Source organism: Nansenia antarctica (genome assembly GCF_963989245.1).
Source record: "Nansenia antarctica genome assembly, chromosome: 7".
Taxonomy (NCBI): Eukaryota; Metazoa; Chordata; class Actinopteri; order Argentiniformes; family Microstomatidae; genus Nansenia; species Nansenia antarctica.
Genome location: NC_137677.1, coordinates 34,111,155 through 34,126,345, shown reverse-complemented (window position 1 = coordinate 34,126,345; position 15,191 = coordinate 34,111,155). Strand labels below are relative to the sequence as shown.

At 43.7% G+C, this 15,191-nt stretch overlaps 5 protein-coding genes across 5 annotated transcripts in view; 1 reads left to right on the top strand and 4 right to left on the bottom strand.

Annotated features, from left to right (window-relative positions):
* ccnyl1 (cyclin Y-like 1) overlaps positions 1-15,191 on the top strand; it is a 36,369-nt gene that overhangs the window by 8,408 nt on the left and 12,770 nt on the right. The gene's annotated exons all lie outside the window — the stretch shown is intronic.
* On the bottom strand, positions 1,887-2,539 carry LOC308162088 (gamma-crystallin M2-like; the record flags this gene model as incomplete). The annotated part of the gene is made up of 2 exons (XM_080536187.1): positions 1,887-2,171; positions 2,276-2,539. The coding sequence occupies 2 exons, from the start codon at positions 2,537-2,539 to the stop codon at positions 1,887-1,889; spliced, it is 549 nt and encodes a 182-aa protein (XP_080392313.1).
* LOC308162087 (gamma-crystallin M2-like) lies at positions 5,166-5,794 on the bottom strand (the record flags this gene model as incomplete). Its single annotated transcript, XM_080536186.1, has 2 exons — positions 5,166-5,450; positions 5,531-5,794. The coding sequence occupies 2 exons, from the start codon at positions 5,792-5,794 to the stop codon at positions 5,166-5,168; spliced, it is 549 nt and encodes a 182-aa protein (XP_080392312.1).
* On the bottom strand, positions 8,352-9,008 carry LOC308162089 (gamma-crystallin M2-like; the record flags this gene model as incomplete). The annotated part of the gene is made up of 2 exons (XM_080536188.1): positions 8,352-8,636; positions 8,745-9,008. The coding sequence occupies 2 exons, from the start codon at positions 9,006-9,008 to the stop codon at positions 8,352-8,354; spliced, it is 549 nt and encodes a 182-aa protein (XP_080392314.1).
* Positions 11,638-12,266, bottom strand: LOC308162086 (gamma-crystallin M2-like; the record flags this gene model as incomplete). Its single annotated transcript, XM_080536185.1, has 2 exons — positions 11,638-11,922; positions 12,003-12,266. The coding sequence occupies 2 exons, from the start codon at positions 12,264-12,266 to the stop codon at positions 11,638-11,640; spliced, it is 549 nt and encodes a 182-aa protein (XP_080392311.1).

The window sequence follows — 15,191 nt, the reverse complement described above, 5'->3', positions numbered from 1 at the left end:
TTCCGGGACGGAGGAGGACAGAGGAGGGGAGGAGGGGAGGAGGAAGCCAGGTATGGGGTTTGAGGAAGGGCCGTAGCCCAGACGAGGGCTGTTCTCCTCCCTCAGAGGATCATTATTCCATCTCTTCACCCAGGAAATGACTATCGGTTTTGTAATGATATCAAACTATGATTTCTAGAACGGCTCCAACCTCAGTCGCGGCCCACTGGCCCTAGAACATAATTAGGATAGTTGTGAACGACGGATCGAAAATACAAGTGGTTCCTGCCACGATGCACAGGAGAGAAGCAGCTGCTAGTGTTGGTTTACATCAGAGGCGCTCTGCAGTGGCTGGCCTGGCCTGGCCTGGACTGGTGCGTCAGCCATTGGCTCAATCGATAACTTGTTTAAAGCCCGGCGTCCCCCCCCCCCCCCCCACACATCTCCTAGACCTTACACTGCAACTCTCAATGCTACAGCACAGCACAGCACACTGCAACTCTCCACGCTACCGCACAGTACAGTACAGCACAGCACAGCATGTGCATCGAACCGGGGACCCTGCGATTACGTGGCGTGTGCCTTACCCAGGCGCCCCAGTATTACTGGGTAAAAAGTCACTACAGGCAGAAAACAGCAAAAGTCACTACAGGCAGAAAACTCGGACAAACAACTCGCTAATATCTGATGGTGAAAAGCTTCTAGACTAAATATCTTTTTAAAACATGTCTATTACTGTACTTACTTGTAAATCAGAAATTTGAATTCCCGTCATTGAATGTCATTCAGTCACGGTCGGTCAGTCAGTCACTGTCAGTGAAGAATTTGAGCGAGCGTTGTTTGTCTGAGTTTTCAAAGGGGCCGTGGCTTAGCGATAGGTCTATTGTCTTGTTCAGCCCTGTCACGACTCCCCATAGGAACATACACTGCTGCCCAGAACCGTGTGTGTGTGTGTGTGTGTGTGTCAGGGTTCCCGCGCTGGTCTTAAAAAGCCTTAAAGTCTAAATGGGAATGGGGGGGGGGGGGCTGACCCAATAAGAATTGGTGCCTTGTTATCTTTTTCTAACCAAGTTTCAGTAATAAATAAGAAATTAAGTTCATAGGAGGTAAGTCTTTGATTAATAGAGATTTCTTAGCTAAAGATCTAGCATTGACAACTGCTAGCTAGAGTGGTTTTGTGTTTGGTCTCTGTGTCGGCTGTGAGTGGCAGAGTACAGGGATTATATCTGAGACCGTAATGTTAGGAAGACAGTCGATATGTAATTTTTCTTAGGCCTTTGGAGTTATGCCAGCTCGCCGCTCCATGTCTTGTTCCGTGCGTTTTGACCGGCGCCTCTGACTCTTATCTCGGCGTTGTTTAGTCATACAAGCCCAAGGCTCAGGCCTGTTTGTTGCTAATGATGCTAACGAAGACTTCAGTTGGCTGCTTTTCAGTAATTTTGCAGACGGATAATTCACCTGTCCAGTGAAGTTTGCAGCTGTAAACTGCCTCGTCAGCTTTGGGAAGTGTGAATTTATATCTTAATCCTCTTCAAAGGCTTGCGTGAGTAGAGAACCATTAGTGTAGCGATTACAGCATAAAAAAATAAAAAAATAATAAAATGAAATAGAAGCAAATAGAATAGAAAATAGAAGCAGAAAAAAAGCAATGGGGGGGTGAGCGGGAAGCATGTCTACTGTCATTCTCCAACTGGAAGGATAGAGAGAGAGAGTGAGTGTGAGAGAGAGAAAGAACTGTGTGTGTGTGTGTGTGTGTGTGTGTACATGCATTCCCACGTGTGTGTATGTGTGTGTTATCATCGTAAACGTTGTAAAAAAAACAAAACATACAACTTCAAAATTCACATTTTCTTAAAAAACTTTATTCAATGTGTTTTAGATCTCTCGAAGAGCCAATCAAGCAACATCTAGTACCAGTTATCCATGATGCGCCTCATGGACATGAACCTCATGTTGTTGTGGCCATGGCACATCTGACTGAAGTTCCTGTACTCGCCGGGCCTCATGTACCACTGCCTGCCCATATAGTTGGGCTGCTCGTACATGAGCCAGTGGCCGTCCATCACGTTGCAGGACATGCAGTTGTTCATCTGGTAGCGGTCCATGATGTTGTCACAGTCGTCCATCATCTCGTGCATCTGACCTCCGAAGCTCTCCCTCTCATAGATCTTCATCCTGTAGTTGCCTCTGTGCTGCAATGGGATCAGGAAGACATGGCTTTAGTGGGAGGATGGATAGATAGATAGATAGATAGATAGATAGATAGATAGATAGATAGATGGTTGTGTGGACCTACCATGGGGATGTAACGGCAGGAACTCATGTTCCAGTTGAACATGTTGTTGTAGTCGGAGTACTCGCCCTTCCTGAAGAACCACTGGTTGCCCATGTAGTTGTTGCGCTCATAGGCCATCCAGCAGCCGTTGTGCACCCTGCAGGACTGGCAGCGGCTCATGTAGGAGGACATGTCGGAACAGTCGCTCATACAGTCGTAGGAGCGGCCGCCGAAGTTCCTCTCCTCGTAGAAGGTGATCTTTCCCATGTTCATGTTGGAAGTCATGTTGCCAGTGGTGGTTAGCTGTTGGGAAGCCCTCCATTTTATACCTGTGGGACCAGGGGCCTCTGCCATTGTTTGGAGAGAGAGAGAGGCTCTGAGTCAGCGACTAGCCTTGTGTACCCATCCACCTATCTACCTACCTATCTACCTACCCACCCACACACCCACCCATTCAACTATCTATCTATCTATCCATCCATCCATCCATCCATCCATCCATCCAACCATCCATCTATCCATCTATCCATCCATCCATCTTTCCATTGTATCAATCAATCAATCAATCTATCTATCTACTGCATCGATCGATCTATCTATATATCTATCTATCTATCTATCTATCTATCTATCTATCTATTGTAGTTGCAAATAAGAATCTTCGCGGAATACCAGAATGACATCAGATACAGGTCTTTATTGTCATAACAAAGGAGTTGAACTGATCTTCATACAATCATACATAGTGTTCAATGCATTTTCATCAGATGTTCTCGAACCTCCCACTATCGTATTGGTTGTCACAGGGCCTAAACGTATTGATTGGTTATTCTCTTCAGATGCCTCCTACTTCCTGTTATAGACTGTTGTCTAAACGGAGGGCAACAAGGTGTCACAAGTCATTTTCCATCAGTCACCCATTCATCCAATTTTGATATCAAGCCTTGTGACAGGTGAACAGTGACCTTTGAAATGTTTTCTATCTATCTATCTATCTGTCTATCTGTCTATCTGTCTGTCTGTCTGTCTATCTATCTATCTATCTATCTATCTATCTATCTATCTATCTATCTATCTATCTATCTATCTGTCTATCTGTCTATCTGTCTATCTGTCTATCTGTCTATCTGTCTATCCTTCTATCCTTCTATCGGTCTGTCTGTCTAAGTTGAGGGTGCCAATCATTTTGTCTACTCCATTTTTGGAGTTCTGTGTGGAATGATGTCAGATTTGGCTTTTTTTCTAAAAAAAATTGTGTCGTTCTAATGCAAACAAAATAAATAAACATGTGAATATTAAAGTATTTGTAATAGAAAGCATTCTCAGGGAGAAGTGGGGGCATTACCTGACAGAAGTGCAGGGGTGCCAATAGTTTTGGTCATGACTGTATATGCATTATCCTAACAGATAATGTGTATTGCATCCACCTCACTACTATCTCTATGCGGAGTTCCTCTTTCTGTGTTTCCGTTGTATTAACTGTGGGTCACTCAACGTGGCATTTCCAGCCCAGTTGAAAGGCTTAGGGAGGCTATTCATTGGTAAATGGTAAATGGACTGCACTTATATAGCGCCTTTATCCAAAGCGCTTTACAACGGCCTCTCATTCACCCATTCACACAGACATTCACACAGACATTCACACACCAATGGCGGCAAGCTACCATGCAAGACGCCGGCCCACTCACTCGGAGCAAATTGAGCTTCAGTGTCTTGCCCAAGGACACTTCAACATGTCGCCAGCCGGAGCTCGAACCGCCGATCTGCCGACCTTGCAATCATTAGACGGCAGCTCTACCTCCTGCGCCACAGCCTCCCCACAGTCAAACATTGGTTAACCATAATACCGTCTGTCCATGTTAGGTCCATGGTGGTCTGTATAGAATGATGAGGATTCTAGGGGAGCATTTATAAACAACTGAAAGATATTGAAATGTTACAAAATTATCTAAACGATGTCTGTTTGCAGTTAAAACTGTCTCTGAAAAAGGAGACGATTCCACCTCCTTTCTTATGGGATCTAACAACATCGAAGGTTCTAAAATGGGATGGGGTGCCTTGTTATCTTTTTCTAACCAAGTTTCAGTAATAAATAAGAAATTAAGTTCATAGGAGGTAATCAAGTCTTTGATTAATAGAGATTTCTTAGCTAAAGATCTAGCATTGACAACTGCTAGCTAGAGTGGTTTTGTGTTTGGTCTCTGTGTCGGCTGTGAGTGGCAGAGTACAGGGATTATATCTGAGACCGTAATGTTAGGAAGACAGTCGATATGTAATTTTTCTTAGGCCTTTGGAGTTATGCCAGCTCGCCGCTCCATGTCTTGTTCCGTGCGTTTTGACCGGCGCCTCTGACTCTTATCTCGGCGTTGTTTAGTCATACAAGCCCAAGGCTCAGGCCTGTTTGTTGCTAATGATGCTAACGAAGACTTCAGTTGGCTGCTTTTCAGTAATTTTGCAGACGGATAATTCACCTGTCCAGTGAATTTTGCAGCTGTAAACTGCCTCGTCAGCTTTGGGAAGTGTGAATTTATATCTTAATCCTCTTCAAAAGCTTGCGTGAGTAGAGAACCATTAGTGTAGCGATTACAGCAGAATTTTTTTTAAAAATTATAAAATGAAATAGAAGCAAATAGAATAGAAAATAGAAGCAGAAAAAAAGCAATGGGGGGGTGAGCGGGAAGCATGTCTACTGTCATTCTCCAACTGGAAGGATAGAGAGAGAGAGTGAGTGTGAGAGAGAGAAAGAACTGTGTGTGTGTGTGTGTGTACATGCATTCCCACGTGTGTGTATGTGTGTGTTATCATCGTAAACTTTGTAAAAAAACAAAACATACAACTTCAAAATTCAGATTTTCTTAAAAAACTTTATTCAATGTGTTTTAGATCTCTCGAAGAGCCAATCAAGCAACATCTAGTACCAGTTATCCATGATGCGCCTCATGGACATGAACCTCATGTTGTTGTGGCCATGGCACATCTGACTGAAGTTCCTGTACTCGCCGGGCCTCATGTACCACTGCCTGCCCATATAGTTGGGCTGCTCGTACATGAGCCAGTGGCCGTCCATCACGTTGCAGGACATGCAGTTGTTCATCTGGTAGCGGTCCATGATGTTGTCACAGTCGTCCATCATCTCGTGCATCTGACCTCCGAAGCTCTCCCTCTCATAGATCTTCATCCTGTAGTTGCCCCTGTGCTGCAATGGGATCAGGAAGACATGGCTTTAGTGGGAGGATGGATAGATAGATAGATAGATAGATGGTTGTGTGGACCTACCATGGGGATGTAACGGCAGGAACTCATGTTCCAGTTGAACATGTTGTTGTAGTCGGAGTACTCGCCCTTCCTGAAGAACCACTGGTTGCCCATGTAGTTGTTGCGCTCATAGGCCATCCAGCAGCCGTTGTGCACCCTGCAGGACTGGCAGCGGCTCATGTAGGAGGACATGTCGGAACAGTCGCTCATACAGTCGTAGGAGCGGCCGCCGAAGTTCCTCTCCTCGTAGAAGGTGATCTTTCCCATGTTCATGTTGGAAGTCATGTTGCTAGTGGTGGTTAGCTGTTGGGAAGCCCTCCATTTTATACCTGTGGGACCAGGGGCCTCTGCCATTGTTCGGAGAGAGAGAGAGGCTCTGAGTCAGCGACTAGCCTTGTGTACCCATCCACCTATCTACCTACCTATCTACCTACCCACCCACACACCCACCCATTCAACTATCTATCTATCCATCCATCCATCCATCCATCCATCCATCCATCTATCCATCTATCCATCCATCCATCCATCTTTCCATTGTATCAATCAATCTATCTATCTATCTACTGCATCGATCTATCTATCTATATATCTATCTATCTATCTATCTATCTATCTATCTATTGTAGTTGCAAATAAGAATCTTCGCGGAATACCAGAATGACATCAGATACAGGTCTTTATTGTCATAACAAAGGAGTTGAACTGATCTTCATACAATCATACATAGTGTTCAATGCATTTTCATCAGATGTTCTCGAACCTCCCACTATCGTATTGGTTGTCACAGGGCCTAAACGTATTGATTGGTTATTCTCTTCAGATGCCTCCTACTTCCTGTTATAGACTGTTGTCTAAACGGAGGGCAACAAGGTGTCACAAGTCATTTTCCATCAGTCACCCATTCATCCAATTTTGATATCAAGCCTTGTGACAGGTGAACAGTGACCTTTGAAATGTTTTCTGTCTATCTGTCTGTCTGTCTGTCTGTCTATCTATCTATCTATCTATCTATCTATCTATCTATCTATCTATCTATCTATCTATCTGTCTATCTGTCTATCCTTCTATCCTTCTATCGGTCTGTCTGTCTAAGTTGAGGGTGCCAATCATTTTGTCTACTCCATTTTTGGAGTTCTGTGTGGAATGATGTCAGATTTGGCTTTTTTTCTAAAAAAAATTGTGTCGTTCTAATGCAAACAAAATAAATAAACATGGGAATATTAAAGTATTTGTAATAGAAAGCATTCTCAGGGAGAAGTGGGGGCATTACCTGACAGAAGTGCAGGGGTGCCAATAGTTTTGGTCATGACTGTATATGCATTATCCTAACAGATAATGTGTATTGCATCCACCTCACTACTATCTCTATGCGGAGTTCCTCTTTCTGTGTTTCCGTTGTATTAACTGTGGGTCACTCAACGTGGCATTTCCAGCCCAGTTGAAAGGCTTAGGGAGGCTATTCATTGGTAAATGGTAAATGGACTGCACTTATATAGCGCCTTTATCCAAAGCGCTTTACAACGGCCTCTCATTCACCCATTCACACAGACATTCACACAGACATTCACACACCAATGGCGGCAAGCTACCATGCAAGACGCCGGCCCACTCACTCGGAGCAAATTGAGCTTCAGTGTCTTGCCCAAGGACACTTCAACATGTCGCCAGCCGGAGCTCGAACCGCCGATCTGCCGACCTTGCAATCATTAGACGGCAGCTCTACCTCCTGCGCCACAGCCTCCCCACAGTCAAACATTGGTTAACCATAATACCGTCTGTCCATGTTAGGTCCATGGTGGTCTGTATAGAATGATGAAGAGGATTCTAGGGGAGCATTTATAAACAACTGAAAGATATTGAAATGTTAAAAAATTATCTAAACGATGTCTGTTTGCAGTTAAAACTGTCTCTGAAAAAGGAGACGATTCCACCTCCTTTCTTATGGGATCTAACAACATCGAAGGTTCTAAAATGGGATGGGGTGCCTTGTTATCTTTTTCTAACCAAGTTTCAGTAATAAATAAGAAATTAAGTTCATAGGAGGTAATCAAGTCTTTGATTAATAGAGATTTCTTAGCTAAAGATCTAGCATTGACAACTGCTAGCTAGAGTGGTTTTGTGTTTGGTCTCTGTGTCGGCTGTGAGTGGCAGAGTACAGGGATTATATCTGAGACCGTAATGTTAGGAAGACAGTCGATATGTAATTTTTCTTAGGCCTTTGGAGTTATGCCAGCTCGCCGCTCCATGTCTTGTTCCGTGCGTTTTGACCGGCGCCTCTGACTCTTATCTCGGCGTTGTTTAGTCATACAAGCCCAAGGCTCAGGCCTGTTTGTTGCTAATGATGCTAACGAAGACTTCAGTTGGCTGCTTTTCAGTAATTTTGCAGACGGATAATTCACCTGTCCAGTGAATTTTGCAGTTGTAAACTGCCTCGTCAGCTTTGGGAAGTGTGAATTTATATCTTAATCCTCTTCAAAGGCTTGCGTGAGTAGAGAACCATTAGTGTAGCGATTACAGCAGAAAAAATTTAAAAAATTATAAAATGAAATAGAAGCAAATAGAATAGAAAATAGAAGCAGAAAAAAAGCAATGGGGGGGTGAGCGGGAAGCATGTCTACTGTCATTCTCCAACTGGAAGGATAGAGAGAGAGAGTGAGTGTGAGAGAGAGAAAGAACTGTGTGTGTGTGTGTGTGTACATGCATTCCCACGTGTGTGTATGTGTGTGTTATCATCGTAAACTTTGTAAAAAAACAAAACATACAACTTCAAAATTCACATTTTCTTAAAAAACTTTATTCAATGTGTTTTAGATCTCTCGAAGAGCCAATCAAGCAACATCTAGTACCAGTTATCCATGATGCGCCTCATGGACATGAACCTCATGTTGTTGTGGCCATGGCACATCTGACTGAAGTTCCTGTACTCGCCGGGCCTCATGTACCACTGCCTGCCCATATAGTTGGGCTGCTCGTACATGAGCCAGTGGCCGTCCATCACGTTGCAGGACATGCAGTTGTTCATCTGGTAGCGGTCCATGATGTTGTCACAGTCGTCCATCATCTCGTGCATCTGACCTCCGAAGCTCTCCCTCTCATAGATCTTCATCCTGTAGTTGCCCCTGTGCTGCAATGGGATCAGGAAGACATGGCTTTAGTGGGAGGATGGATAGATAGATAGATAGATAGATAGATAGATAGATAGATAGATAGATAGATGGTTGTGTGGACCTACCATGGGGATGTAACGGCAGGAACTCATGTTCCAGTTGAACATGTTGTTGTAGTCGGAGTACTCGCCCTTCCTGAAGAACCACTGGTTGCCCATGTAGTTGTTGCGCTCATAGGCCATCCAGCAGCCGTTGTGCACCCTGCAGGACTGGCAGCGGCTCATGTAGGAGGACATGTCGGAACAGTCGCTCATACAGTCGTAGGAGCGGCCGCCGAAGTTCCTCTCCTCGTAGAAGGTGATCTTTCCCATGTTCATGTTGGAAGTCATGTTGCTAGTGGTGGTTAGCTGTTGGGAAGCCCTCCATTTTATACCTGTGGGACCAGGGGCCTCTGCCATTGTTTGGAGAGAGAGAGAGGCTCTGAGTCAGCGACTAGCCTTGTGTACCCATCCACCTATCTACCTACCTATCTACCTACCCACCCACATACCCACCCATTCAACTATCTATCTATCTATCCATCCATCCATCCATCCATCCATCCATCCATCCATCCATCCATCCAACCATCCATCTATCCATCTATCCATCCATCCATCCATCTTTCCATTGTATCAATCAATCAATCTATCTATCTACTGCATCGATCTATCTATCTATATATCTATCTATCTATCTATCTATTGTAGTTGCAAATAAGAATCTTCGCGGAATACCAGAATGACATCAGATACAGGTCTTTATTGTCATAACAAAGGAGTTGAACTGATCTTCATACAATCATACATAGTGTTCAATGCATTTTCATCAGATGTTCTCGAACCTCCCACTATCGTATTGGTTGTCACAGGGCCTAAACGTATTGATTGGTTATTCTCTTCAGATGCCTCCTACTTCCTGTTATAGACTGTTGTCTAAACGGAGGGCAACAAGGTGTCACAAGTCATTTTCCATCAGTCACCCATTCATCCAATTTTGATATCAAGCCTTGTGACAGGTGAACAGTGACCTTTGAAATGTTTTCTATCTATCTATCTATCTGTCTATCTGTCTATCTGTCTGTCTGTCTGTCTGTCTATCTATCTATCTATCTATCTATCTATCTATCTATCTATCTATCTATCTATCTATCTATCTATCTATCTATCTATCTATCTATCTATCTCTCTATCTGTCTATCTATCTATCCTTCTATCCTTCTATCGGTCTGTCTGTCTAAGTTGAGGGTGCCAATCATTTTGTCTACTCCATTTTTGGAGTTCTGTGTGGAATGATGTCAGATTTGGCTTTTTTTCTAAAAAAAATTGTGTCGTTCTAATGCAAACAAAATAAATAAACATGGGAATATTAAAGTATTTGTAATAGAAAGCATTCTCAGGGAGAAGTGGGGGCATTACCTGACAGAAGTGCAGGGGTGCCAATAGTTTTGGTCATGACTGTATATGCATTATCCTAACAGATAATGTGTATTGCATCCACCTCACTACTATCTCTATGCGGAGTTCCTCTTTCTGTGTTTCCGTTGTATTAACTGTGGGTCACTCAACGTGGCATTTCCAGCCCAGTTGAAAGGCTTAGGGAGGCTATTCATTGGTAAATGGTAAATGGACTGCACTTATATAGCGCCTTTATCCAAAGCGCTTTACAACGGCCTCTCATTCACCCATTCACACAGACATTCACACAGACATTCACACACCAATGGCGGCAAGCTACCATGCAAGACGCCGGCCCACTCACTCGGAGCAAATTGAGCTTCAGTGTCTTGCCCAAGGACACTTCAACATGTCGCCAGCCGGAGCTCGAACCGCCGATCTGCCGACCTTGCAATCATTAGACGGCAGCTCTACCTCCTGCGCCACAGCCTCCCCACAGTCAAACATTGGTTAACCATAATACCGTCTGTCCATGTAAGGTCCATGGTGGTCTGTATAGAATGATGAAGAGGATTCTAGGGGAGCATTTATAAACAACTGAAAGATATTGAAATGTTAAAAAATTATCTAAACGATGTCTGTTTGCAGTTAAAACTGTCTCTGAAAAAGGAGACGATTCCACCTCCTTTCTTATGGGATCTAACAACATCGAAGGTTCTAAAATGGGATGGGGTGCCTTGTTATCTTTTTCTAACCAAGTTTCAGTAATAAATAAGAAATTAAGTTCATAGGAGGTAATCAAGTCTTTGATTAATAGAGATTTCTTAGCTAAAGATCTAGCATTGACAACTGCTAGCTAGAGTGGTTTTGTGTTTGGTCTCTGTGTCGGCTGTGAGTGGCAGAGTACAGGGATTATATCTGAGACCGTAATGTTAGGAAGACAGTCGATATGTAATTTTTCTTAGGCCTTTGGAGTTATGCCAGCTCGCCGCTCCATGTCTTGTTCCGTGCGTTTTGACCGGCGCCTCTGACTCTTATCTCGGCGTTGTTTAGTCATACAAGCCCAAGGCTCAGGCCTGTTTGTTGCTAATGATGCTAACGAAGACTTCAGTTGGCTGCTTTTCAGTAATTTTGCAGACGGATAATTCACCTGTCCAGTGAATTTTGCAGCTGTAAACTGCCTCGTCAGCTTTGGGAAGTGTGAATGTATATCTTAATCCTCTTCAAAGGCTTGCGTGAGTAGAGAACCATTAGTGTAGCGATTACAGCAGAAATAAATAAATAAAATGAAATAGAAGCAAATAGAATAGAAAATAGAAGCAAAAAAGCAATGGGGGGGTGAGCGGGAAGCATGTCTACTGTCCTTCTACAACTGGAAGGATAGAGAGAGAGAGTGAGTGTGAGAGAGAGAGAGAACTGTGTGTGTGTGTGTGTGTGTACATGCATTCCCACGTGTGTGTATGTGTGTGTTAACATCGTACACTTTGTAAAAAAACAAAACATACAACTTCAAAATTCACATTTTCTTAAAAAACTTTATTCAATGTGTTTTAGATCTCTCGAAGAGCCAATCAAGCAACATCTAGTACCAGTTATCCATGATGCGCCTCATGGACATGAACCTCATGTTGTTGTGGCCATGGCACATCTGACTGAAGTTCCTGTACTCGCCGGGCCTCATGTACCACTGCCTGCCCATATAGTTGGGCTGCTCGTACATGAGCCAGTGGCCGTCCATCACGTTGCAGGACATGCAGTTGTTCATCTGGTAGCGGTCCATGATGTTGTCACAGTCGTCCATCATCTCGTGCATCTGACCTCCGAAGCTCTCCCTCTCATAGATCTTCATCCTGTAGTTGCCCCTGTGCTGCAATGGGATCAGGAAGACATGGGTTTAGTGGGAGGATAGATAGATAGATAGATATATAGATGGTTGTATGGACTTACCATGGGGATGTAACGGCAGGAACTCATGTTCCAGTTGAACATGTTGTTGTAGTCGGAGTACTCGCCCTTCCTGAAGAACCACTGGTTGCCCATGTAGTTGTTGCGCTCATAGGCCATCCAGCAGCCGTTGTGCACCCTGCAGGACTGGCAGCGGCTCATGTAGGAGGACATGTCGGAACAGTCGCTCATACAGTCGTAGGAGCGGCCGCCGAAGTTCCTCTCCTCGTAGAAGGTGATCTTTCCCATGTTCATGTTGGAAGTCATGTTGCTAGTGGTGGTTAGCTGTTGGGAAGCCCTCCATTTTATACCTGTGGGACCAGGGGCCTCTACCATTGTTTGGAGAGAGAAAGAGGCTCTGAGTCAGCGACTAGCCTTATCACCCACCCATTTACCTTCCTACCTACCAACCTTCTTACCTACCTACCTACCTACTATCTATCTATCTATCTATCTGTCTATCTGTCTATCTGTCTGTCTGTCTATCTACCTACCTACCTAACAACCTACCTACCTACCTACCTCTATCTATCTATCTATCTGTCTCTCTGTCTCTCTGTCTCTCTGTCTGTCTGTCTGTCTGTCTGTCTGTCTATCTGTCTATCTATCTATAGTAACCATCACTGACTGGACCATAACAATGACTCTGACTAACAAGAGACTAAGACTACAATACCCATATTATGTGACTTCCTAAATTGACTCACAAAGGACTTAAATGTGTTGATGACTCGTTGGTTGACCCGTCAAAGGGGGTCAAAGGGGTGGGGCCTTTCTGCCACATGTTAGTATTCATTAATTGTCCATGCTGTAATCTCTACTGTGTAATTATCCCAGGTCAGTGTCTACAGTGTAATTGTCCCAGGTTAGTGTCTACAGTGTAATTGTCCCAGGTCAGTGTCTACAGCGGAGGGATCCAGCTGAGTCCTGAACCATGGACTCGTCTAGGACCTCAAAACCCAAAGCCCAAAGCCCAAGCGTGAGCACAAGCGAATCATATCACTATGGTGCTGAGAGTTTCCTCCATGGTGCCCAAACTATCTTTTATGTACATGGCACAGATGTATGTTTTCTTATGGGGGTATTCCCACTGTCAGCTCCAATGAATATAGAATACCACTTTACGACATTCTCTTTTTTGCGTCTTTACAGATGGGGCAGTTCTCCAGGGAGCTTTTTGTTTACCAGATGCATTTGGACATAATGGTTGTGATATCGTCAATGGTTTTTGTGAGTTTTATGTTGAAATCGTGTAGAAGGTCATTTACTGAGGTTGAAATAGAAGTTTTGGAGGGGGCTAGGGAAAAGGCCTCCATGAACAGTGCATTGGTGTTTTATTTGATATGGGTTTCCTCCTTTGTGATGCTTTGCCAGGCCTTCACTGCAGCTGTCTTCAGTTGTTGTTTGTTCATGGGTCTTTTAGCCTTTAGTTTTGACTTAATTAAGTGAAATACATGCTTGATCGGGTTGAGATCAGGTGATTAAAAAACTCCTGGATTGCTTACGCAGTATGTTTTGGGTCATTGTCCATCTGTAGCTACTCTTTGAAAGATCCACACAACTTTGACAGAGAAAAGGCATAGTAGACCACTATGATCCACTATGGGGTCTAGAGCCTTCAGCCACTCTGCCCCCCGTCTCTGGAACTCTTTTCAACAAGACATCCGCAACGTCTCTCTCTCCACCTTCAAATCCTGCCTGAAACCACACCTTTTTAAACAGGCGTATCTTTAACTGATTGTTGTTTTTAAGTCTTTTGTTTTCTCTTGTTTTGTTTTGTTTGTGTTTGTTTGAATCACTGTTTGAACTTGATCTGTTGCTTGCTTTTAATTATACTTTGTATTATTATTATTATTATTATTATTATTAGACAAAAATATTAGAACAAAAGAGCAGCACAAAAGAAAATGAAATAGAAAAAAAAAGCAAGAAGCACGTCTACCGTCCTTCAACAGCTAGAAGGATAGAAAGAGTGAGTGAGAGAGAGAGAGGGAACTGTGTGTGTGTGTGTGTGTGTGTGTGTGTGTGTGTGTGTGTGTACACATGCATGCCCATGTGTGTGTTATCATCGTACACTTTGTAAAAAACAAAACAAACATGCAACTTCAAAATTCAAATTTTCTAAAAACTTTATTCGATGTCTCTACGATCTCTCGAAGAACCAATCAAGCAACATCTAGTACCAGGAATCCATGATGCGCCTCATGGACATGAACCTCATGTTGTTGTTGCCCATGTGCATATCCCTGAAGTTCCTGTACTCGCCACCGGGCCTCATGTACATCATCCTGCCCCTGTAGTTGGCCTGGTCGTACATCAGCCAGTGGCCCTCCATCACGTTGCAGGACATGCAGTTGTTCATCTGGTAGCGGTCCATGATGTTCTCACAGTCGTCCATCATCTCGTGCATCTGACCTCCGAAGCTCTCCCTCTCATAGATCTTCATCCTGTAGTTGCCCCTGTGCTGCAATGGGATCAGGAAGACATGGCTTTAGTGGGAGGATAGATAGATAGATAGATAGATAGATACAGGCATGATAATCGCTCACCTTTCGTCGAAATTAGCCGTTTTGAATCCAAAATAGGTGACTTCCCTGAATCATATAGATCCGGAGCGGCCCATTAGTCTGGAACGCACGTTGAACGTTCGAACGATAACATTTTGATGGACCAGGTACCGTTCTGTACCAGGGCTACAGAAAAGCGAAGCATTGTAGCGAACAGGTGCGCAGGCGTGAAGCGCTGAAACTGTAATGTGCGTGTGAAACTCCTTGGTGAAGAAATTGGTGACAGAACGTCAGCCGAGGTTTTTGTATGCTGAGAGAAGACAAGGACTGAAGTCGCAAATACTGAGATAAGAATGTAACATTAACAAAATACAAATTGCTAGCTAACGATAGATGGCTAACTTTGGTACTAACATTTGGTACTAACATTACTAAGTGCAGTACAGATACAGTACAGATAACTACTAACGTTAGCGTTGTCAGCCTATTTTGCAAGCTGTTAGCCCCTTTCACACATAGTTCCCTGTAAATTAAATGGAATCGCAACCCAGGTCCGCCAGTGATTTTCGCCGTTTAATGAGCTAAATGCCCGAAAAATATGATGATGAATACATATAAAACTGAGGTATGATATATGGCAGTCTCAGGCGCCTGTCACGTCTCCAGTAGCTACATTAGAACTTTG